The sequence below is a fragment of the Cetorhinus maximus genome, chromosome 13 (genome assembly GCF_964194155.1).
Source record: "Cetorhinus maximus chromosome 13, sCetMax3.hap1.1, whole genome shotgun sequence".
Taxonomy (NCBI): Eukaryota; Metazoa; Chordata; class Chondrichthyes; order Lamniformes; family Cetorhinidae; genus Cetorhinus; species Cetorhinus maximus.
This window is the reverse complement of record NC_135891.1, coordinates 26,757,664-26,783,168: the sequence shown is the minus strand read 5'-3', so window position 1 is coordinate 26,783,168 and position 25,505 is coordinate 26,757,664. Positions and strand designations below refer to the sequence as shown.

General features: G+C 39.0%; 1 protein-coding gene across 1 annotated transcript in view; it reads left to right on the top strand.

Annotated features, from left to right (window-relative positions):
- The first annotated feature begins 1,102 nt into the window (after positions 1 to 1,102).
- LOC144689127 (polycomb group protein ASXL1-like) overlaps positions 1,103 to 25,505 on the top strand; it is a 77,291-nt gene continuing 52,888 nt past the window's right edge. The window contains exons 1-3 of the mRNA XM_078556266.1: positions 1,103 to 1,222; positions 11,717 to 11,799; positions 13,692 to 13,694. Coding sequence (XP_078412392.1) covers positions 1,166 to 1,222; positions 11,717 to 11,799; positions 13,692 to 13,694 — 143 coding nt within the window. The 5' untranslated portion in view covers positions 1,103 to 1,165. The remainder of the gene's footprint in view (positions 1,223 to 11,716; positions 11,800 to 13,691; positions 13,695 to 25,505) is intronic.

Genomic DNA, 25,505 nt, shown 5'->3' with positions numbered 1-25,505 from the left:
TGAATATTAAAATAGAAGTGTTACTTCCACAGTACTACAGCCCACCCTTTAAAACAGAATAAAGAATCCCGATGTTTTAGACAATTACTTTTTTAAACAGATAATATGGCAACTTTCTGTATTTCCGAGATTTGTTTTTATCTTTAAACACAGTTGAACTTATATAGGGAGATATTATAAAGGTTAAAAAATACGAATTGATATTCTGGGGTTTATGCACGAAGCAGGTTTATGCACAGATACCATGCTTTAAAGGTTCACAAAATTATTTTGGGTGTAAGATTAATATCTGTGGATGAGTCCGCCGCTGTGTCCGTTTATTGTTGGAAGAAACATTTCCAGCTCCACAAGTATCCAGTGGCTGCAATGTCACTGGCGGCAGCGAGGCGGCGGTATGTGCTCTCTGAAGCAGCCACTGGCCGACTCGCATGCGCGGTGTTCGCTAGAGCCGACGGGAGTTGTAGTCCATTCTGCTGGAGTCGGCCATCTTGGCCAAGGGAGTGCTCGAGCGCCGAGAACTACAAACCCCAGAGCATATTGCTGCGGCTCTTTGATCAGGAGGTTGTTTGGGGGGGGGGGGAGACAGACAAACCAACCAACCAACCCCCCCCCTCCCTCCGCCAAAGAGCAGTTGTTGTACCGAGCGTCCCCCTCCCCACCCCCACACTCTCGGTTTCGGTGAGCGGCTGAAGTCTGGTTATATAAAATCATAAATAGGCAGCGGACGTCGCCAGTTCTGACTGCGCGTTCTTTCTGCACGGCGTCGGTTAGATATATATATAAAAAAAAATAAAATCGGTGAGGAGGGAAAGAGCGGCTGCTGCGGCTAATGACGTCAGTTGCCCTTTGGCCCTGTTTTCATGATGGCCGTTTGCGTCGCCTAGAAGCCCCGGGATCTGCAGAGTGAGGAGAGAGAGAGAACAGGCCCGCCTGCCTGCCTGCCCGTCCGTCCCCAGGCACTCCAACTGCAAACTGCACCGGGCCGCCTTCAACTGCTCCACAGACAGCGAGACTGTGTGGGAAACCATCGAGCTCGGGTTTTGTGTGTGTTTTCTTATTTTTTTTTTGGGGAGGGAGGTGGGGGGGGGGAGTTAAAAAAAAACATTTGGACCCCCCAAAAAAAAACCAGACGCGACAAAGAAAAGACAGAAGGGGGGAAAAGAAAATGAAAGACAAGCAGAAGAAGAAGAAGGACCGCACGTGGGCTGAAGCTGCCCGCATGGTAACTAACTAACTAAGAGTCGTTTGAGATTTTCATTCCCCCCATTCAGAGCAATCTGAAATGGGTTCATGACCCGATGGGGGGCGGGCGCTTGGCGCTGGCACCTCTAACAATAATAATGTAGCAATCAAAACTCATCCAGCACATGTTTATCCTGTGTGTATGTGTGTGTGTAGCTGTGTCCTGTCTGTGTGTGTCATCCACCAACGCACCCGCATCTCCTCCTGCTTAATGCTTTATTTTTTTAAATGCCTCCCCCCACCCCCTCCCCTTTCTTACGAGGGGTTAAAGTTTTGCTGAGGCGACTATATGTGTACATTTTGCAGTTTGCTTTTTGTTTTTAAAATGCATTTCTACGATTATGCATGTGAGCATTTTAATGCGCATGATGTAAATGCTACACACAGACATGGTGAACGTCAATTATCCATGTATGCATTTTTTTTTGCTGTTGTCAGATATTTGTACAGTAAAAGCTCATTTTTCAGTGCAGGAAGAAAAAAGGCTAGCAAACTGTTTTCCCTTGTTCTTTGTGGCGTATGTGGTGAAATTTAATATGTGATGTATTATTGTAGTTAGTGTTTCATTTTTTTCCTTCAGTCTGTTTTGTAGTCTCCAAAGAAGCCCATAGCTATGCAGTTCCTGTCCATAAATGAATTATGCGCTGTGTAATGTAACTAGTTGGGTTATGTCCGAGACTTGTTTCCAGCATGATCTTCACTGCATGCTCTCATGAAAGTTGTGAAATTCAGCTTTCGATTCCTTAAGAAGCATTACTGCTGTTTACAATCACCTTCTCGCCACCCTCACTTAATTGTGAAGCATATGCGGCTCGTACAACTAAAATTGATTAGTATTACAGGCGGTTAAAATAATTTTGTTCAAAATGTATTCGGTATCCTAGTTAAAGTTGGGTCATTGGTGTTGAGCATCAAAGCCCATGTCGTAACATTGTGTGGCATATGTTTTATTTAACCACATTGTGTTGTCATTGTGTCTTATACATTTATCAGTAGCATTGCTTACAAATATAAATTCATGGACTGTATCACCATCCACACAAGCACTTATTTTGAGTAGCAATTTAAATAACTTGGAGTTTCTAGGTTTTAGATTAATCATACATTTATAGGTATTAACAAGTGAGAGAACTTCCTATTCACGAATTGAATATTCTTGGTGCTAAACTTTTAAGAGCCCAGTTGTTAAATGTTAAATATGAATCATTAGATGTGGATTAGATTTCAGTAAGCTTATACTTTTAATAGTCTTTGGAAGAAAGGTATCCCATAATGCTGTATGTTTTCTAGAAAATGTTTTATAGGAATAGAACAGTAATTCAATCTTTTGTCATTGAAATGGTTGTGTTAAAGCTTTTTAGTTCCTTTACATTTTGTATAGCATTGATTTCAAGGAACGTTTTTTTTTAATGTTGAGCCAACAATGGCTACCACTCTGGACCCTATTCAATGCTGCAACCAAGTACCATGATATTTACATTCAAAACTTATAGATTACTGCCTTATAATGACCACCATACTACTAACAATCTAGTGAGTACCCTTGTAACACATAACAAGAAGATTTGTTAATATCTTTAATATTGAATTTGAAAGCACATGCATTGTGATACTTTTGGAGGCATCAAGAAAATATTCTGTCAGATGTCTTTTGGGAAAAATTTAGTGATTCACTTGCCCATATGATGCAGCGTCCATAATTATTTTCAGCATGGTGCTTGTATTGCCCTCCTCTTAATCTTAGCATGATCTAATGGAGAATCCCACAACCCATAAGAATGTGCATGAGGCTGAAAGGGAGAAGCCATATGTCTGAACTAAAATTCTGTTTTAACTTTCTGAGCTACAAGGAAGCAACTGCGCTGGAGTTGTTCTGTTGTATCCTTATGTATTTCTAGTTGTCTGTTATCCTTTTTCCTTCCTCCAGGGCAATTAGAAGGACAGAGTATCAGGCAATTCAACTCTACCCCAAAGACAAGTTTTTGTTTGATTTGCCTGATGTCTGCAATGGCATCCATTTCTTTTCAGATGCTAAAACTGGTTTAGATTGGAATGGGTGTTCAGTGATCAATCGTTCTCAAATCCGTTTCCTGTGGATAGTAATGGTAACCAGTTGTTACTAGTAGCAACACCAGCATCCAAAATGGTGGCAGACATTAAGTTCACAGTAGAAGCAATGAAGTGTTTTGTATGTTTAAAAATATATTTAAACTCTTCCAAAAAGTGTTTATTTTATTAAATCATAGTGGGCTTAGAGTTTTGCTGAGTTGGATCTTGAGTGGGCAATCTATTTACATAGTAAATTTCTGACACTGCCTATTTAGGTTGATGTTTAAAATCTGGCACTATACCAAATTACTGCTATAATTGAAAATGGTTTTGCTGTTGCTTCTGAAGCTATTGCCGTATGCTTTCAAAATCTGACTCTAGAAACCTGAACGATATTTTTGTTACCTTGTGACCAGCTATAATTATAAAAATCAACACTAGCAACTGATTTTATTTATTTTACATGAAGTTATTGAGCCATCATTAATGCACAAATTGTGCAGCAACATCAGGAAGTTGTTTGGGGGTGGTGGTGGTGGTGGACAGATGCACAGATGAAACTGAACATCATGAAGTTCCTGCCTGAGTTGCTCCATTCCACTGTTAACTTCACAAAATGTCATCCCACCATCTGAATTACCACTGAGATGCATTGAATAGCATAAAGTTGCTGTATTTGTGTGGTAAATACAAATTAAACTTGCCAAAGAAAGTTAAGTTTAATTTATTTCAGTCTAAGTGCTCCTTTAATTTGTGATAAGTATTAATTACTGCAAAACAGATTCTTGGGCACTGAAAATTAGCTAGTTTAAGTATGGAGTCTTATTTCATCACATTTTAATTGTTGGAGATGTTCAAAATATAAAATTTAATTTTTTTTTATACTATTGCTTTGTGTCACTCTTCTCTCAATCTAAACTTTCTTTTCCTCTTTATTTTTTTCTAACCCTGATTTAACATTGAATTCACCCACTCTAGTTTGCATTTCCTCCTTGGTTCTTGCACTGTTTCACAATCCTTCACTCTGATTAAGGTGATGTACAATTGCTTGACTTTTTCATTCAGGTCCCAGTTTCTCTCGCTGCATTGTTATCTGTTTGCAATTTTAGTAATTTGCCATATATAAAATTTTTTAAAAACCCTAAATGCAAGGCCAAGTTTAATTTAACAAATGTTTGAGATGATCTGCTATGGAGTGTTATGGTCCATTCTCTTAGATTTTGATTTTCTGAATGTCCTTAAATCCAAATGTCATAATTAGTCAAACTTGCATAACAGTTTTTATCCTATAGTTAAAGATAAATACAGATGAGTGAGACTTTGCCCTTCTATTTTAAAAAAAAACTGTTGTTTCCCTCCAGTCAGCAGCTAACTATTTGACTGATAACAGAGATTTTGGTCCCACTACTCTATCTGGAAGATTATTCTAGCTATTAATTATTTTATATGAAGAAATGCTTCCAGATGTCTTTCCTAAACTTGCTTTGTGCAAGTTACTTACCTTCCCTTGTCCTGCAGCCCTAATTTAACTTGAAAAAGTGCTCTGGATTAACCTTTATTTCATTCAGGAGTGTATGTACCTCTATGACTCCTTTACATTTGCCTGCTTTCAAGTCCAAGCTGCCTTAACTTTACCTCACAATTCAGCAACTTGACACCAGGGATTAGCCTTGCATCTCTCTCTGTGCCACTCCCAGGGCTTAGTTGTCACTTCAGTTTTAAGCAAACTGGATGAGATCCTTGCGTGACAGCTTCAGCATTAGTGGCATTTTTGAAATGTCTCAAGTAAATGCAGAAATTGACTACTGCCTTTTTCATCTGTGAAAGTAGACTTAAAGCAGTACTTGAAAAAATTACATTGTACTGTGGATTGCTGAAAACTTTCCTATTCTATACATCTTCTACTTTAATAGTTGTACTACTGTCATTGCTGACTAACAAGTAGGTTTCAGAATTTGTCACTTTAGCTGATGCTTTTGATGGGACTTGTTATATAGTGCAAGGTTAGACCTGACAAATATTACTCTTCAGTGTGTCCAATGATTGTATGTATAGACATTACTCATATGGTATACACTATAAATGAGAAGGGTGTCAAGTTAGCTTGTGCTGAATTCCAGATTCTGTATTACAGAATCGTTGCAGCACAGAAGGAAGCCATTTGGCCCGTCACATCTGCAGCGGCTCTCTGCATGAGAAATTCACCTGGTGCCATTCCCCCTCCTCCCCATAACCCTGCACTTTCTTCCCTTTCAGATAATAATCCGATTCCCCATGATGCCTCGATTGAACCTGCCTCCACCTCACTGTCAGGCAGCACATTCCAGATCTTAACCACTTGCTGTGTGAAAAAGTTTCTCCTTGTGTCTCCATTGCTCCTTCTGCCAATTACCTTAAATCTGTGCCCCCTCATGCTTGATCCTTCGAACAGCAGGAACAGTTTTTTCACTTATCCACTCTGTCCAGACTCCTTATGATTTTGAATACCTCTATCAAATCTCCCCTCGACATTCTCCAAGGAAAACAGTCCCAACTTGACCAATCTATCTATATTACTAAAGTTCTTTATACCTAGAACCATTCTTATGATTCTTTTCTGCACCCTCTAATGTCTGAACATTTTTGTTAAAGTGTGATGCCCAGAGCTAGATGCAATACTCCATTTGAATGTTTGATGCATTTTAACATAACCTTTGCTTTTGTACTCTGTGCCCCTATTAATAAGCCTAGGATACTATTAACATGCACCAACATCTCTTGAGCCATAGTAAGTGTATGAAATAAATTGCTTTGCCTTAGAATTGCACAGTGCCACTGCTTCAATTTACATATTGATCTGAAATTGGAATTTATGCCACAATTTTTTTTAAAGGATTGCCTGAAGCTAAGTTCCATAATGTCCCTGATAAAATACTTAATATCGGCAAAATTCATGAAAATTGGCACTTAGATATTCCCTTTAAATAATTTACCAAAGACCTTTAAAATTATGGTTTTCAGTAGTTTTTTAATTTCTCCCGAGGCTGTAATTACGCTGTACCTGTAGCTGTGCAGTGTAGCCAAAAAGACTAGGATTTTACAATGGGCTGTGTCCACCTGCAACTTGCAACTGCCTGTTCGGAGAGAGCGAATGACTTGTATTCTCAAACTATTAAAAATATTTTTACTAGGTTTATAAAAGTGCTCTAGAAGCTCACTAAACCAGACTGGGGTTGAACCGGATTGGAACCTAAACTGTGTATAATGTTTTCCTGGAGGGACATTGGTTGGATTTAGTGTGCTCCTGTGTCAGGTTGGGACCTAATGAGTTATTGGGTTATACAGCCAGACTCATGTTGGTGCACACCTAACACTGCTGCTCAATATGAACCCCACAGCCATTGAAATAAGTCAGAGTAGAGGCTTGTAGTCAATATTTTCTTTTCCTACTTCCTGTAGTGGGGCCGGTTAGCTCAGTTGGCTAGATGACTAGTATGTGGTTCAGAATAGTGCCAGCAGTATGGGTTTGAGTCCCATTTTGGCTGAGGTAGACTTTGGACTTGACTCCTTGCCTTGCCCTTGATGGTTGCAAACCATCACTGACAAAAATTGCGAAGAAAATCCCTGCTGATGCTTCATCCTTAGCCACTGAGCCAAGGACCTGCTTTCGGGCAGAGTACGCATGAATGAACCTCCTGTAGCATTCACTTTGTCAACATTTTATGTTTGGTACTTCTGTAGTTTGGCTCAAAGAAGAACAATGTGTATGTGCTCAATTCATGAGTTTAAAGTGCTAAAACCAAGCTCCTTTCTGCAAAATCTGTGATTTTAGTAACTTAACATTCTATTGGTATGAGAGAGCTGATTTTGAGCGATGTAAACATCATCTAAACTACAGAAGCTCTAAGTCAACAAGATGATTTGCTCCTAGATCTGTATTCATCTGTAAGATGTGGCAGAAGTCATATTAGAGGCTAGTTGAATACTCCCTTTTAAGAAGTGCTGAACTCTTTCTTGCTACCTCCATTTACAGCATAATTAGGATTTGTGTAACATTTATGTTACACTTAACTGATAACATTATTAAAACAAATATTCTTCCCCCCTCAATGACCAATGCTGTAAAATATCAGTTATTACTTAGATTCTATCAATTGAGCATGTCTCTTTAATTTTGATATTTTCATGACTGGCAGATTCCATCAATCTTGAGCTGTCTGTGTTTGAAGCAATGTATTGCCATTGTATCTGAGCACTATTGTGTTCAGTTATTGATTGTGTAGGTCATATGTGTTTAGTAACCTTTCTGCATTGATCTTTAGTATAACATACTGGGGATGGGGGTGAAGGGGGGAGTGAGCAGGGCTGTAGTTTGAATGTAATTTAAATAGGAAGCATGTGGATATGGTTCTACTATTGTTTAAATTTGGGGCTGAACGTACCATGAGACAGGTGATTGTAGATCTGGATTTGTCACTTATTGTAAATGCTTTTTGCCTGGGAGTAGTGTGTTTTATAGTATTACTGATTTGACTTGTGAATTTTGAAAAGGGCAATAAATGAATCGCAGTCTTTCTCTGACTCGTGTGATATTTAGTTTTGAGTTTTCTAACTAAGACTCATTACTCAGAAGGGAATTTACATTATTGTGTGTTCTGAAACAGAATGCATACCACCAGCTCTCCTCCTGCCCCACCCCACACCATTTTGCTACTGTACCTATGATTTAGTGTGGAATTTATTTCTAAATGCACAAAAAGAATGTTTTTGTGCGTACAAGTCAGAAGTTTGATGTCATGAAAAAAAGGATCAGTATATCTCCAAAGAATAAAAAAGGGAATAAGTTTATATGATGCCAAACAGTAAAGTTCAATATTTTGATTATTTCTTAAGCAGCATTCTTTATCCACGGCACGTAGATTAATAAATACAACAATTACGTAAAAGGCCTTTGCAAACAATTTGCTATCCCATCTATTTTGGATGTAACTTTTTAGGGGGACAAACTAGAAATATATGTCTTTTAATTTCTTTTTTTACATCTTTCCTTATCAAATATCTCCGCAAAGATACTTAAACTGAATATGTGATGGTATATTTTAAATTCAGAACCTCCCTCCAAACTTGAATAATGGCATAATCCTTCCAAATGTTTGTGTAAATGAGAAATTATTGCTTTTGACTTCTGTGTAAACATAAAATCAGTTACTAAAGACATTTAGAATACTTTGCAAAATATAAAGATTCTCTGCTCAAATTCGTAATTGTTTACCATTTCGTTTGTCATATGTAACCTGCTATGAATGGCCCCTTGAAAATTAATTACACAACAGTTTTTCATTCAATTTGTCACGAGCAACGTAATAGGAAATCTGCTGAGATATATGGCAGGACATTTTTCAAAATGCAATGTTATGGGTGTTATTTGTGCAAATTTGTCATACTTAAATACTGACCTGAACTCTAATCGTATAAAGGTGCTGCTAAGAATTCGCTTCAAATTAATTTAGAAAGGTGCAAGAATTGCACCATGTGACCTTAACACCAAGTTGCATTTTTGCTTTAGAATATTAAACTAAGCATTACATGGTATAATTTTCCTATCCTTCTAAAATAGTATATCCTCTGACTTATGACAAGCAGTGCCAGGGAAAATCTCTGTGATAAGTGATTGGGGATACATGAGAATTTACCTTAGCTGGATTCAATACATCTTCATGAATGTTTGAAGTTTTGGGCTTTTCAAATCTGGGCTATTTATTTTGGCACAGATAAAGTAACCGGAGCCATATGCAATTTTGAAATTTGCTTATAATCAAACAATGAATCTACATTAGTGAAATGGCCTGGAATACTATAAGTACTTCAGTATCCTCTTCCTGACTTCTCTTCCTTTCAAAAGACTACTTTTAAAGAAATTTGGTAGCTTGTCGCCTTTTAAACGGTTTTTTCTGATCTGTATATTTTGTAATTAACTACTGACGTTACAACTCCCAAAACCAGAAAATGTAGCAAAATGTTGAAGATTAGTTCTTTTTTGAAAGTGACTCCTAGGTCATGAATATTTTAAGTCATCAGTATACAGATTATAGTAGATTCCCTGAGTTCCATGGTTCACTGCAGCTTTACTCTCCCATTAGCAAAGTTTGGTTCTGTGATTCTTTGTGAACAGAAATATATTTTTTCTAAAAATCTCATGTTTTTCTAAAATCGTATTTTGAAAGGAGAAAAAGTGATGCTTATTTCAAGCGGAACAATTATAAATGCATTTTAGGGTTTCTTAAGTAAACCCATGAGAATTTAAATGTTTTTAGCCCTGCTGGATAAAGCACTGCCTTGGGTTAACTTTGCAGTGGAGGCATAATAAAATATTGGCTGATGCTTCTTTACAATGATGCTAATGAAATGCAGACTGTCTAGTTGTACAACTGAGAAGATTGCAAACCAGGAAAGATAATTCACCCATCCAACCTACTTTAAGACTGGATTCTTAACAGACCCACTCAATTTAATCCATGTCTTGCTGTGCATGTTGTTTTGTGCTGTATATTGTTTCTGTCTTGATCAGCCAAGTGGGTGACATGTGTACATATAACTTTTTTCCCCTATTCCCGTGGGGAAGTACCTCATCTTACATTTGGGGCCTCCCCTGACTGTATAACTTGCATCATGAACACTCTGTACTTTATATTAAATACCATTTATGACAGAATTCAGTTAGGGTTATTTTTGTTGTGGTATATCTGGGACTGAATGTTTTCCAATAGCAGTCTTACAGCACAGTTGCAGATATGTTTTCTGAAGTAATATGTAGTTTTTGCACTGCATCAGGCTGCAACACCAAGCAACTGTCTTTATACTTGTGGGGGGAGGGGGAAGGGGGGTAAACTTTTTTTCTTAGAAGATGTAAAATGCTGGATATACAAAGCAAGTACATCTGCATCTGAAAGAGAAAGGACAGATGGACACTTAAGTGGAGACTTTTGATCAACCCAAGTATTGGTTATGCAGCATTTGTATTACAAAAATGGCAGGATGAAGCTCTCAAGATTCTGTCTGAGTAACTTTATAGTTTCCACAACAGTGCCAAGAACTGTCAAACACTCATTTTTTTCCTGACAGTTTTACTGCTAACATCCAGAAACCTTAACCAATAATATTACCTGCTTTATAAAGAGAACTGACAATCAGTTATCTCTGTCCCCACATATTTGTTCTACATGTCTTCAGTCATTGTGATCTAGATGCACATCAGTCAGGTTAAACAATATGCACATAGAATTTAATTATGTTTGTTCACTGTTACTGCTGTTGGAATGATTCATAATGCTTGTGAATTATTAGACCCCGTGCTGTTTGCACTATTGTTTTCTGTAACACCAGACTTGGGTTCTGGGTGCAAAATAATGGCACATGGCTAAATATTTTGGTGTGGAGTATTTACCTTATCAGAACTTCAGCTAGAAATCTTGGAATAGCAAGACTCTTGACATTTTGGAAGTTAACATGCTGAAGTTGTAGTCATAATGCCTCTACTTTTGGAAAGTTCCAATCTAAATTTTTGAAATAAATTTACCTAAACTTTTCAGTTATTTTGAACCATGATCTGTGCTTATACTTCTGCAGAAGCTGCATCAAGTTGCATTGTTTTAACTTTTCTAAGTGAAACTTTAGTTTTCTTATTGACTAGGAGTGTCATGTAATGTAGTACAGCCCCATACAGGCTAGGAAGCTTCCAGTTCTAAATCATAATATTGCAGGGATCCATGAATTTGGTATAGTACAGAAATTACAGTTAGTTTAAGCATCTGTGGGCTAGGAAGGGGATCTCATTATTTTGTGCCCACAACTGTAAAGTTCATGTGTGTGATAGTCAGGATTACACTAAGTTGTAAGGCTCTCTTAGAAAATAGCCTAGCACCATTTGTCACCTTGGCTTGTAAGTGAAAAATGGTTATTTGGGTGAAGTACCTGAGCATTGCCACTGCTTGTTCTACCGGAGACTGTATTTTGTATGTGTTGCTGTTGTTGTGAGGAGAGAGTGAAAGTGTATATCTGTGGTGGCGAATTTATCTTTGATCAAAGGACAGGTGATAAACTGAGCCCCATTATCTCTATCTCAATGGGGGAGACCTGTTTTAAATTTTAAAAGCTGGCTTTGTTATTATGACTAAGATTATTTTGGTGCACTGTGCATTTTAATGGACTATGAATTATTCTATTCTGACTTCAACTTTCAAAAAGTATCAATTTACAAAGGGTCTTCCTATAAACTATCTTAATAAACAGTAATGTGACCATAGTCTGCAAACTGACTAATTGCTTTAAAGTCCTCTGGATTAAAGAACCTGCATCACGTATATTGCTGCACATGATCTTTTCTTTTCAACCTTTTTGTGCTGTCAGGTAATGGTTGACTTGGATTTCAGTACATATCTGTCCACAGGTGTTGGAAAATTACTCAGATGCTCCAATGACCCCCAAACAGATTCTGCACGTTATAGAGACTGAAGGACTCAAAGAAATGAGGTCAGTTGTGAATGGTTTTGCTAGGAGAATGTCGATGGGTTTTTTTAATATAAATGCTGAATTGGAAAGCAGGAAAGAGTCCTATTTAACCTAGCCTCCCCTTGTAACCTACAATAATAGATGGATATTTTTTGAGGATTGTTTTATTTCAGATTTGAATCGCAAAAATGTAACTTTTAAAGTTTCTTGTTTTCCTTGCATGCGGCCACTGATCAGTATCTTAAATCACCCTGGTGTCCCGAGTGTATTTTGTACATTTTCGCCATCAAAATAGTCGGTAATAAGTTGGGACTTAAACATCCCAAGGTGCATTATCAAAGAGAAGTAGATGCTGAGCAGAAAAGAAAAGTTGGTTGTAAGCTTGTTTAAAAAGATGGATTTCCAGTCGGTTTTGATAGGGGGAGGGGAGAAGGAAAGCATTTCGTGAAAATTCTATAGAGCAGGGCAAAAAGGCTATACAACTGCTGGGAGAGCAAACCAAAGGGAGGACACTAGAGTTGGAAGACAGTGGTGCATGGACTGTGACAAAAGGCTGGAGGAAGTCACAGAAGTAGATTGGAACAAGGCCATTGAGAGATTTGTAAATGAGAATTTAATATTCAATGCAATGATCCTGTGGAGGTCATTAAGGACAAGGATAGTGAGTGTGTGGAACTCAAGACTGTGAGTAAGGATGCATTTCACTAGGGTTTTGGTTGAGTAGGAGTATATGCAAGGCTCAGCAAGGGGGATATTGAAAAGTTCAAGCTGAAGGCTACATCCAATGTCTAGATCAATAACTAATAAAAAACAATCCATGCCTTAGCTCAAATGTCAGTCTTGGTTGAAATTTGAACTCCAGTTATGGAATGGGAGTTCAGCATTCTCTGTAACTGGAACTGGTAGGCTGTATACTCCGATTGATTTCTAATGAATGTTAAAGACTTGTTTATTCAGTTGGAAGAAAGAAAAAGACTTAAAATAATCCTTTTTTTTTCTGTCAATCTTTGATTTTTGTTCCAAGGAGGCAATCAAAACACAGTTAGTATTCAGCCTTGTGTCCATTTCTCCCTTATGCCTCACTTAAATGGCCATTAATATTCTGATACCCCATATGTGTAGCCAATTACTGCCTGGCTCACTTCCATTTTAGCAAGCAATTGTGCTTCGTTTGTACCTTGATAGGAAGAAAAAAGAATCAAATACTTGGATTAATATAGTGCTTAAAACATGCCTTGCAAATGTCTAAAAATGGTTCATGTACAATTAGTTACTGACTTGCAATGACATTTGTTGTGTGGACAAGCAAGGTAAAAGGAAATTTCTTTTGCTCAAGGCCTCCAGTTTATGGTGAGGAAGTCAAATTCTGTTTCATTATATGGGATTCTGGAACTCCTTACTGGGGTTTTGAGGATTGCATTGTTCAGCTCCGTGCGTGAAAATCACACATCAGTGGTGTTCTGTGTAGTTAATATGTGTTGTTAGTGATTTAAGTTTGACATTCTGCAAATTCATCCCGACAGTTAACAGAAGAATTTTAATCCCTAAATGTGATTTTCTATGAGCCTCTTGCACTGCCGAGCTCAGTATCTCTACCTAATCATTTCTTGGTTGCTAACTTACTGCTGTAGATTTTAATAAAGTTAAAAACAAAAGGAATAAAACAAAATATTTTAAAATTGCTTAATGTAAGAAAAATAATTATAAATGATTTATCACAAGCTTCTTAATTAGAGTTTTTATTCATTTTCCTGATAAATTCTAATTTACCTTCGTTATATTTAGTAAAATATTCATGAAAATTTAAAACTCTTTTTTCCTACATTTGTTTTATTCTAGGGATATATATTGTTTAGTACTAATTGTTTTTTTTTTCTTTTTCATGTCCATGTTTTGTGATGCAATGGCTGTAGAAGGTAAGCACCAGTTAAGCCAAAAATATACAGATAAACACAATTTTGTGTGGATAACTGTCAAAATGCAAGAGTAAAATTCTGTACAGAACATTATGGTAATTTGTAATTCTTTGCACTGATAGGTATGCTTTGGTAGCAGATGATTATGATTGTCCTTATAGCAACTGCTGCTTTCTATACATAAGTGATTTGTGATGCTGTTTCCTTATATCATCGCAATCTTGACACAATTTAATGCATTCCATTATCATGCCAGCTTATTGTACTGACTGACACCCTCACAAAAACAAATACTCCCCTATTCTAGAAAAAATGCTTTAGCAGCATTTCAGTGTACACAGTATACATGTATTTGATGCATTCAATTCATTCATATGGGCTTGTTTACTTGGTGTAAACGTTAAATTTATTGGTCCTGGAATGCATATAATGTTGCATGCTTTCACCATTGAAAATAGAACAATCTCACTGAGCAGCTGGGCACAATATTAGTACTTTATTTTGAAATTAACCATAAAAATGCAAGCCCTTTTTATCTTTTTTAATGTGGTGTTATATATTTATCAAGATGAAATTCATTGAATTTATAGTATGAAATAATTATATTGGACACTATAAGTTTATAGTAGGTATTTTTCAAATCAAGGCAAGTAGGGCACTGTAAAAGTATTTGTTAATCTGTAGATCTGTTGAATGAAGTTTACACATTTTACATTTATTCTTTCTGGTGCAAAAACAGCATCTATTTGACCTGTTTAGGTCAAACCACTGAGCACAGTTAGACACTTTCTTGTATTCTACAAGAGAAATTCCTAGTCCTCATTGAAAGCACATTGCTTTTAATCACCCAGCATCCACTTCCCCCTGAATGGGAACTCAGAAGAAGAAAATTAGGTGTTGGTTTCCACACATATCCTGTTGAAATGTTCCATGGTCAGTGCACTCCCAGTTTAGTGCTGCTTTGAAGCCAAAACCATTTCACCCCAACATTAAACTTGCAATGTAGATTAGCTGTGAAAACTGACTCTGAAGCAGATGAGGCTCTCTCCTTTAAAGAGTCTCACTTCATTTTGCTCTGTTGTCAGGCTGGTTTTCCCTGATAATTTTGGGTTGTGTAAACAGCCTAGCATCAAATGAGGTGAAACTGCTTCATACTAAGTGTCCAACTGTAATAGAAATGCTCCTGAAAAATTCGGTCTTGGTATTTTACGATTTATAGTTAATATGACAAACAAATTGCATAATAGATTTATGACAGGCTAGATAACAACAGTTCAAAGTGATAATTGACTTATGGGTCATGTTTGTATAATGTATTTTACTACTTTTTAATTCCTTGCTTTCTTTGCTTACTAATCTGATGAACAGTCCACTTTTAGTGTTCGATCTGCTTTGTGCCTGTGCGCGCAGTAGACTAAACAGCGAGCTATGTAAAATGCTGATTGTTTCACGCTGAATTGCTGAGCCTGCAGTTCAGTTGTCTTTTTCATTAATTTCTCATCCCATCAAGAAGAAAAAAACAAGTATTTTTATTCATGATAGGCGATGTAATATAAACGCATTGGGCTTGTGGGTTATGTAATGTAATACTCCTCTGTGCTTACCATTTAGATTTCCTTTAAACACACTGCTGTCAATTAGTGGGGATGTTTTAGTAAAGAAATAGTCCCATTTATTTCTCCAGTATTAAAAGTTGACTAATTCCCTGGACCTAGTGGCCTGCATACAAGTGTTTTAAAAGGTAGCTGTAGGAATAGTGGATCCCTTGGTTTTGATTTTCCAGAGTTCCCTCTATCCTAGATCAGTTGGTGGGGAACATATGTAACCCCACTATTCAAAATAAAGCACAGGATCCTTTAGGCCAGTTAGTCTGAGCTCAATAACAGGGAAATGTTAGAATCAATTTTAGGGTTTGGGGTAATGGAGCACTTGGAAAATCATAATATGACTAGGCAGAGTCAATAGAGATTAATCAAATGGGAAATTATGTTTGACAAATTGGTTGAACTAATAGGGCAGATAAGAGGGAACCAATAGATATAGTGTATTTGGATTTTTCAGAAAGCATTTAATAAGGTGCCACAAGAGGTTGTTACAAAAAGTTATGGCACATTGGATTGGAGCAATATATTAGCATGGACTGAGGACTGAATAACGGATAGAAAACAGAGGGTAGGAATAAACGGGTTATTTTTAGGTTGGCAGGCTCTATCTAGCAGACGCACTGCAAGGATCAGTACTTGGATCTGAACTATTTACAATCTATGACATTGACGAGATGAAGGGACCAAGTGTAATGTTAGAAGTTTGCTGATACAAAGATAGATGGCAACGTAAATTGTGAGGAGGATGTAAAAAGGCTGTAAAAGGATATAGACAGATTGAGTGGGCAAGAACATAGTGAAAGAGCTGTGGTTGCTTGGTTGTTGATTACATGCAAAACATAGATCAATAGATTTTTGGATGCTAAAGGAATAAATGTGGATGGTGTGGGGAGGTGGGGTTGAAGTAGATGATTAATACAATATTATTTGATTGGTTCAAAGGGCTGAATTTTGTGTGCCTACGTTATTTTTGGTATTGTGTGTTTTCCCTTTTTATCTTTTGCCCCAGAAAAGTGATGGGTTACTGATGTGTTGTGTCTTTATTCTCAAATTCACAACTGTGATGATTAATTTGCCTTGGGTGAACCCATCAGTACAAATGCATGGAAGTTGCTGCTACTGTGCATCCCTGTCAGTTGTTTTCATGTTACCACAACTCCTTGCATGAATTTTAAGCTCTTGTTAGTTCTGTCATTTTTATAATCCATATGAGAATATTGTTTTGCATTACCTACATTGACTTAATATGAGAGATTCCCATAAACAGATAAGATAAGGAGCATACTATTTTGAAACTTTGCTTCAAAAAGCAAGGGCTCATCAAAACTAACCTTTTTCACCATCCCTAATACTTTTCATCATCCTTAATGCATCTCACTTCTGCATCCTGTTTTCATCTCTATGAAGAACCTTGGCATGCTCATAGGTAGAAGCGCTACATAAATGCAAGTTGCTGGTGGTACAAGAATTTGGGAAATCATGTTGTAGGCTGTAAATTTTAATTGTCAAGTTCTTTGTAATGTATTCTGCAAGAAAGGATTTTGTTCTGATCATGAACCAGACCCCCAAATGTTTGGTACGATCTAGTTGGGGACTAGTAACTTTTTGTTTAAAGTAAATTTAGTTTGATATTCAAGACACTTGCTAAGAAAATAAAGCCACAAGATTCTACAGGATTCGAACAAACAAAAATAAACTTTACTATATGTTATGAAACCCAAACGTAATGTTGAGCGCAGAGGCTGGGAACTCCTGACAAACTTCTGACTTCCTGCGCACGCGCAGACTGGGAGCGGGCTTCACATGTGCAGTTCAGATTATCTTCTTTAAGTTCTTTGGGGTGTGGACTGGCCCAATGCACCTGTGCATGAGGGAAACGGCGCAAAAACCTGGTGACCAGCTGTGGGAGTTCCATTACCAGAAGTGTCCCAGGCAGGAGCCAAAGGAGAGGAGACAGGGAGAGATTCCAATATGAAGTCCCAGGTAAGGGACAGAGACAGAAACAGGTCCCAGTTAAGTTAAGGAAAAAGAAGGGAGCAGAGAAAGAGGCTCCAATTAGATAAAGGGCTGCGGTTGGCAGACTTTAAGTGAAGCGGGCTCGGGGAAAAGCCCTGAAATCCAAGAAGGCAGCCAAAGGTTAATGACTCTGTGCTGTGGGCAGTTGGGGCAAAGGTACCTCTTTGGAGCAGTAGCATTCTGCTTGGCATGGCCGAAGAACAGAAGTTGTGCTTGTGAGTTGGTGTTTGAGTGTATACTCAGGAATCCAGGGGAATGGAATCTTTGGAAGACAAGATTGAAACACAGCGCGGTGGGTCATCATTGAAGCTGCCCGAGTTGGAACGACCTTTGGAGAGAATTCCAAGATTATATCTTCCAAGGTGAAGACTAGAATCCCTCATGTGCGAGAAAGTTGAGTCGGTGTTACTGACATCTGGGTGGGTTGTTGAGAAATTCGTGGACTCTGTTTTGGTTGCATCTGCCATTTATTGTGTAGTATGGTGCATTCGACCACAGTTGGCTTGTTAATTCACTTGTACCTCATACTTGCCCTGAATGTTAGAGTCTAAGATAGATATTGTAAATTGTTTTATCTTCCTGACCTTGTAAAGTTTATTTTTGTTTGTTCAAAACCTGTGGAATCTTGTGGTTTTCTTCACTGTGTATGTGTCTTGAATTTGAACTTTGTCTACTTTAAACAAAACGTTATTGGTCCCTAACCAGATCTTACCAACAACTTAGGGGCCTGGCCTGGGATTATTACATTTTTTAAAAATTCATTCATGGGTTGCGGGCGTCACTGGCTAGGCCAGCGTTTATTGCCCATTCCAAAGTGACCGTGAGAAGGTGGTAGTAAGCTGCCTTCTTGAACTGCTGCAGTCCATGTGGTGTAGGTACCCCACAGTGCTGTTTGGGAGGGAGTTCCAGGATTTTGACCCAGGGACAGTGAGGGAACGGTGATATATTTCCAAATCAGGGTGGTGAGTGGCTTGGAGGGGAACTTCCAGATGGTAGTGTTCCCATGTGTCTGCTGCTCTTGTCCTTCTGGGTGGTAGTGGTCGTGGGTATGGAAGATGCTGTCTAAGGAGCCTTTAGTGAGTTCCTGCAGTGCATGTGTAAGGCTAGAAAGATAAAACAATTTACAACATCTATCTTATACTCTAACTTTTAGGGTTAATATGAGGTACATGTGAATTAAGAGGTAAACTGTGGCTGAACATGCCACACTGCACAATAAGTGACAGATATGACCAGGAAAGATTCCATGGATTTCTCAACAACTCACCCAGATGTCAGTAAACGCTGCGAGTCAACTGATCTCGTTGAAACTTTGCGCCTCTCATGAGAGATTCCAGTCTTCACCTTTGAAAATCTCACCTCGGAATTCTCTCCAAAGAGTCACCCCCAACTTGGACGGCTTCAACAACAGCCCACCTTACAGGGTTTCAATCTCATCTCCTGAGACTCCGCTCCAGCACTAACACAAGCACAACTTTAGCTCTTCGGCCATGCCAAGCAGAACACTACTGCTCCGAAGGGCACCTTCATCTCAATGGCCCACAGCACGGAATCACCAACCTTTTGCTGCCATCTTCAATCTCCAAGGCTTTTCCTGAGCTCTTGCTACTTAGTCTGCCAGCTGCAGCCCTTTTCCCCCTTGGAGCCTCTTTCTCTGCTTCTCTCCCTTTCTTCTTAGCTGGGACTTGTCCCTGCCCCCTGTCTGGGACTCTCCTCTGATTATGGTGCCCTGCTCCCGGTCACATGACTGGGGTTTTTCGCGCCGTTTCCTTTTTTTTCCACAGATGCACTGGGCCCTTCATCGGCGCAAAGAACTTCAAAACGCATGCGCACCCGCACCTGGTCCACTCTCGCACAGAAACTCCCGAGATCTCTCAGGACTTGGAGTTCCTGGCCCCTGCTTGCCGATAGAGTAAGTTTGGATCTTGTAATGGTTTTGATTTTTTTGTCTAATGCTTTGCACTTTGGTTAAAAATTAAAATGGGACTATACAATAGCTTCTCTCATTCTGAAATTTCTTAGTGCAGCTTATTATGCAAATATTTTGGGTTTTTTAAATATTGTACCAATTGTTAGAGATAATTACTATTCAGTTGTGTAAACATTTGTTCCCTAAATACTTAAAATGAGCAAAATCAAACACTTTGTACATTTGAACCTTTTTACCATGTAAACTTGTTGAAGCCTAATTTGGTTGTCCTAATAAATTCATCAAAGTGCAAGAAAAAGTGATTTGGTGTACTTTAGACATTTTAGTTTAAACATGTATGTTGAAGACACCTAGCTCTACCTCATCACCACCTCTCTTGACGACTCCTCTGTTGCTAAATTATCAGATTGCTTATCTAACATGGAGTACTGAGTGAGCAAAAATTTCCTTCAATTAAATAATGGGAAGACTGAAACAATTGTTTTTGGCCTCTGCTCCCTGGCAATAGCCTGAGATATTAAACCAGTCTGTTCTCAACCTTTGTGTCACGTTTGACTCCAAGAAGAGCTTCCAATCCTGTATTCACACCATCACTAAGACCATCTATTTCCACCTCCATTAAATCACCTCACTTTTGCATCTATCTCAGCTCATCTGCTGCTGAAATCCTCACTTATGCCTTTGTTACCTCTAGACTGGACTATTCCAATGCACTCCTGGTTAGTCTCCCACACTCTACCCTCTGTATACTTGAGATCATCTAAAACTCAGCTGTTCGTGTCTTAACTTGCACCATGTCCTGTTTATCTATCTGCAAATCCTGGTCAAGCAATGCCTTGATTGAAAAATTAACATTCCTGTCTTCAAATTTCTCCATGGCCTCACCTTTCCCTATCCCTGAAGTTTCATCCAGGCCCACAACCCTCTAATTCTGGCCACTTGAGCAGTCATGATTTTATTGTTCCACTATTGGCAGCTGTGCCTTCAGTTGCCTGGGCTCTACGCTCCCTACACCTCTGCCTCTCTATTTTGCTTTCCTCCTTTAAGACACTCCTTTAAAACCTAACTTTTTGACCAAGCTTTGCTCACCTGACCTAGTATCTGATGTGGCTCAATGTCATATTTTGTTTTATAATGTTCCTGTGAAGCGTTTTGGGACGTTTTATTATGTTAGTGGTGTTAGATAAAGGTCAATTGCTCTGTACACCATTCAGGGTTGCCTACTCAAAGCAGCTAAGTGGAAGAAGGCTTAGTTATTATAGCTCATGAAACATTGAAGGTCCATAAGCATTGCATGAGGCTGTTGCTATGGTAAATAGGATTTTGGAGTGTATATCAGGATAATTAAATATAAAAACAAAGATACAATTCTTGCACAAGGCCTTGGTTCAGCCACATCAAGAATACTGTATCCAGTTTTGGATTCCTCACATGGCAAAGGATATTGAGGCTCTGGAAAAGTTGCAGAGAAGGTTGGGTTGATTGTTTTTGTTATTAAGTTTGTTATTGCACTTGGCTGAGGAGACAGCAGCAGACCTGGGAGCCCTTGAGTTTGGTGGGGGGAAAAAAAATCAAACAGTGATATCACAGGAAAACTGTTAGTTGATTGGCTGATGGGTATTCTTGTTGTTTCCCTTCCTCCAAAGTTAGGGATGGGGTCTAAGCAGCTGGGAGATTAAAAACGTTAATTTTTAATTAAGGCATTTAGTTAACACCCCTATATTTAAGTGACGTCAACAGAAGGGAAGTGAGTAGTTGGTGAGTTTTTTTTAAGTAGCAAGGCTTATTAATAGTAGCAAGGTTTTTTATCTGATAGAAAAATGGCAGGGCTGCTTCAACCATTAGAGTGCACATCCTGTGCCATGTGGGAATTCAAGGATGCTTCCTGTACCCTGGATAACCTCAGGGGCAGGCGGTGTCGTCAGTTTCAGCAGCTCCAGTCCCAGGACTTGGAGCTTGATAAGCAGCTGGCATCACTGCAGTGTGTCTGAGAGGTTGAGAGCCTTGTGAATAGCATGTTTGTAGATGTGGTCACCCCGCAGCTTAATAATATGTAGGAAGAGAGGGAATGAGTGACCACCAGGCAGTCAGGAAGAAACAGGCAGCTAGTGCAGGAATCCCCTGTGTACATCTCACTTTCCAACCAGTGTTCAGTTCTGAATAATGATGAGAGTGATGGTTCTTCTGGGGGTGCAGCCAGAGCTAAGTTCATGGCACCACAGTTAACTCAGCTCTATGGGGGGGTACACAAAGAAGATTAAGAGAGCAATAGTGGTTGGGGATTCAATAGCTAGGAGAACAGACAGGTCTTTCTGTGGCCACAAACATGAATCCAGGATGGAATGTAGCCTCCCTGGGCAAGGATCACGGAAGTAATTGAAAAGGCTGCAGAGCACCCCGAGGGGGGAGGGTGAACAGTCAGCAGTCTTGTTTCATATTGGTATCAACCACATTGGCGGAAAGAGGGGTGTAGTCCTGCAGTATGAATTTAGAGAGCTAGGTAGAGAAATTTGCAAGCAGGACTTCAAAAATAGTTATCTGCGGATATCTCCCGGTACCACACACTAATGAGTATAGAAATAGGAGGATAAACCGGATGAGTGCAAGGCAGGAAAGATGGTGCAGGAGGGAGGAACATTCCTGTAATATTGAGACCAGCTCTGGGGGAAGATGGGACCTGTACAGCCGGACTGGTTGCACCTAAACAGAGCCAGGCCAATTTCCCTGCGGGGCAATTTGCTAATGCTATTGAGGAGGTTTTAAACTAACTTGGCAGGGGTGTGGGAACCAGGAGGTAATATCAGAGAGGAATACCACGGTGCACAAAACACTGGGAAGGCAGATGGTACTAGCGTAGGGATAGAGTAATAAAGTCTAAATTAGGGTTAGTGTGCATGTTTCTGTGCAGAGTGTGGCAAATAAGCTGCAGGTGCAGATAGTCATGTGGATGTATGATGATGTGGCTATAATGGAGGCTTGGTTCAAAGAAGGGCAGCCCTGGGTATTAAATATTCCTGGATATAAGGTGTTCAGGAACAATAGGAAAAGGAGAGGGGGAGGGTGGCAATATTGATTAAGGAGGGCATTGCATTGCTGAGAGAGAAGGATGTCCCAGAGGGGTCAAAAACAGAATCTATTTGGCTAGAACTAAGGAACAAAAAAGGTGCAATTACATTGTGTAGCGTAGCCAAAAGACACCAACTAGTAGGAAAGATGTAACAAATTTGCAAGGAAATGACAGAGATGTGCGAGAATTGTAGAATAGTTATAATGGGGGACTTTAATTATCCAAATATAATCTGGAATAGTAGTAGTGTAAAGGGCAGAGAGGGGCAAGAGTTCCAGGAGTCTGATCAGGGGGAAAAAAATGGATCTGACCCAGATAAATTGGAATCAAAGGTTGATAGACAAAACTGGACAATGGGCTGACTCTAAAGAAGAGAGAACCCTGGCACAGTCTAGGTATATTTCCACAAATGGGAAATGTAGGACAAACAGATCCAGAGCTCCCTGGGTGACAAGATGTAGAGATTAAGATGAAGAAGAAAAAGTGTGTTTATGACAGATGTCAAGTGAATAATACAACTGAGAACCAGGCTAAATATACAAGATACAGAGGATAATGGGAAAAAAGGTGAATAAGAGAAGCAAGGAGAGAGTATGAGAAGAGACCGACAGCTAACATAAAAGGGAATCAAAAAGTCTTCTGTAGGTATCTAACTAGTAAAAAGGTTGTAAAAGGAGGACAGGGGCTGATTAGGGACCAAAAAAAGGATTTGCGCATGGAGGCAAGAAGCATGACTAAGGTATTAAATGAATGCTTTGCCAAGGAAAAAGATGCAACCCAGGACATGGTGAAGGAGGAGGTAGCTCAGACACTAGAGGGATTTAGAATTAATAGAGTTATTGGATAGGCTGTCTTTACTTAAAAGTTGATAAGGCACCAGGATTGGATGAGATACATCCAAGGACACTGAGTGGAAATTGTGGAGGCACTAGCCATAATTTTCCAATTTTCCTTAGACTCGGGGATGGTGCCAGAGGACTGAAGAATTGTGAACATTACACTCTTGTTCAAAAAAGGATGTAGAGATAAGCCCAGCAACTACAGGCCAGTCGGTTTAGCCTTGGCATTGGGGAAGTTGCTAGAAATGATCATTTGGGACAAAATTAATAGTCACTTGGGCAAATGTGGATTAATTAAGGAAAGCAAGCTAGGATTTATTATGGGGAAATCGTGTTTACCTAGCTTGTTGGAGTTGTTTGATGAGATAACAAAGGGTTGATGAGGGTAATGCTGTTGACGTGGTTTATGTGGACTTCCAAAAGGCATTTGATAACGTGCTACACAACAGACCTGTGAGCAAAGTTAGAAATCATGGAATAAAAGGGACTTGGATATGAAATTGGTTGAGTGATAGGAAACGAGAGTAGTGTTTAATGGATGTTTTTTGGACTGGAGGAAAGTTTATTGTGGTGTTCCCTAAGGGTTGGTTTTAGGACTCCTGCTCTGTAAATTATCTAAACCTTGGTGTACAGGGCACAATTTCAAAGTTTGCGGATGATATGAAACTTGGAAACATTGTGAACTGTGAGGAGGGTGGTGAAGAACTTAAAAGGCCATGGACAAGTTGGTGGAATGGGCGGACAAGTGACAGATGAAATTCAATGCAGAGAAGTGTGACGTGATTAATTTTAGTAGAAAGACAATACAAAATAAAGGGTACAATTTTAAAGGGTGTAGAGGAGCAGAGGGACTTGGGTGTATATATGCAGAAATCATTGAAGGTGGCAGCACAAGTTGAGAGAGTGGTTAATAAAGCATACAGCGCCTTAGGCTCTATTAATAGGGACATAACTTCCATGCTTTTGTACTCTATGTTGGATTTGTAAAGAACACTGGTTCGGCCTCAACTGGAGTATTGCATCCAGATCTGGGTGTCAGACCTTAGGAAGAATGTGAAGGCATTAGAGAGGGTGGAGAAAATATTCTCGAGAATGGAAGATGAGAAACTTCAGTCATGTAGATAGATTGGTGAAGTAGGGACTGTGTTCCTAGGAGAAGAGAAGATTGGGAGAAGATTTGATAAAGGTATTCAAAATCATGAGGGGCTGGACAGTATAGTTAGGGAAAAAACTATTCCCATTGGAAGGATGGAGAACAAGAGGGCACAGATTTAAGCTAATTGCTGAAAGAAACAATGGTGACATGAGGAAAAACTTTTTCATGCAGCGAGTGTTTAGGATCTGGAATGCATTGCTGAGTGTGTAGTGGAGGCAGGTTCAATCGAGGAATTTGATTATTAACTGAAAACGAAGATTGTGCAGTGCTAGGGGAAAAAGGCGGGCGAGTGACACTAGGTGAATTGCTCCTTTGGAGAGCCAGCACAGACACGATGGGCTGAATGGCCTCCTGTACTGTAACCAATCTGTGATTCTGTAAAGAAGGACTTGGGGCTTTTTGCACTAGGAAAAATCTGTGCTTTGAATGAATATAATTAATGACTCCAAAAGAATGTAGTGTTTAGATTCTATGTGACTAGGTCATTTGAGCTTGATGGGCAGGGGAATATTGTACTTGTTACAAAAGCTTCAAGTTAGGTTAGAGTTCCTGCAAGTGGAAAGCATCTAGTGTTATACAAGGTAAATTGGACTTGGCATGCGATCTCAGCTACTATATTGTCTTGGAGATTACTAAATTGTCTTTTGAGATCAGAGAGGAACTTCCCAGAGCTTTTTTTAAGCCCCAAAAAGTGTTTTCTTTTGCTTCTCCCAAAGATTTCATGACTTGGGAGTGGAAGGTTGTTGCAGCACATGGGTTGCACCATGTCAGAAGAAACATGCTTGATGAAGTTTTTTATTTTCACCTGTTCTTTTTGCAGATCATAGCTTCAATAATCCAATTACTCACCAACTTTTCTATAAGAGGTGCAGTTCACACCAACTTCACTAACAACAATCTGATCTCCCTTTGCACTGGGAGTTCAGACACGAACTACAGATTGCTAGTGTAAATGTGGCCTTTGTATCTTCAGCCAACTTGAGCTATTTGCTGTCCATGCTGTGTGTTAATAGTCCCATTTGCATGGAAGAGCTAAGTTGAAGCTCTCGTATTTTAAGGTTGCTTCATAATATTTTCAATTTCCTTTATAAAAGCTAAAATGAAAGAAGTGTTCTTTGGATTTCTTTTGACAGCCAATTTATTGTGTTCTGTGGAAGTTGATTTTCATTAGGCACGGTAAGTTTCGCCTACTTATCCAG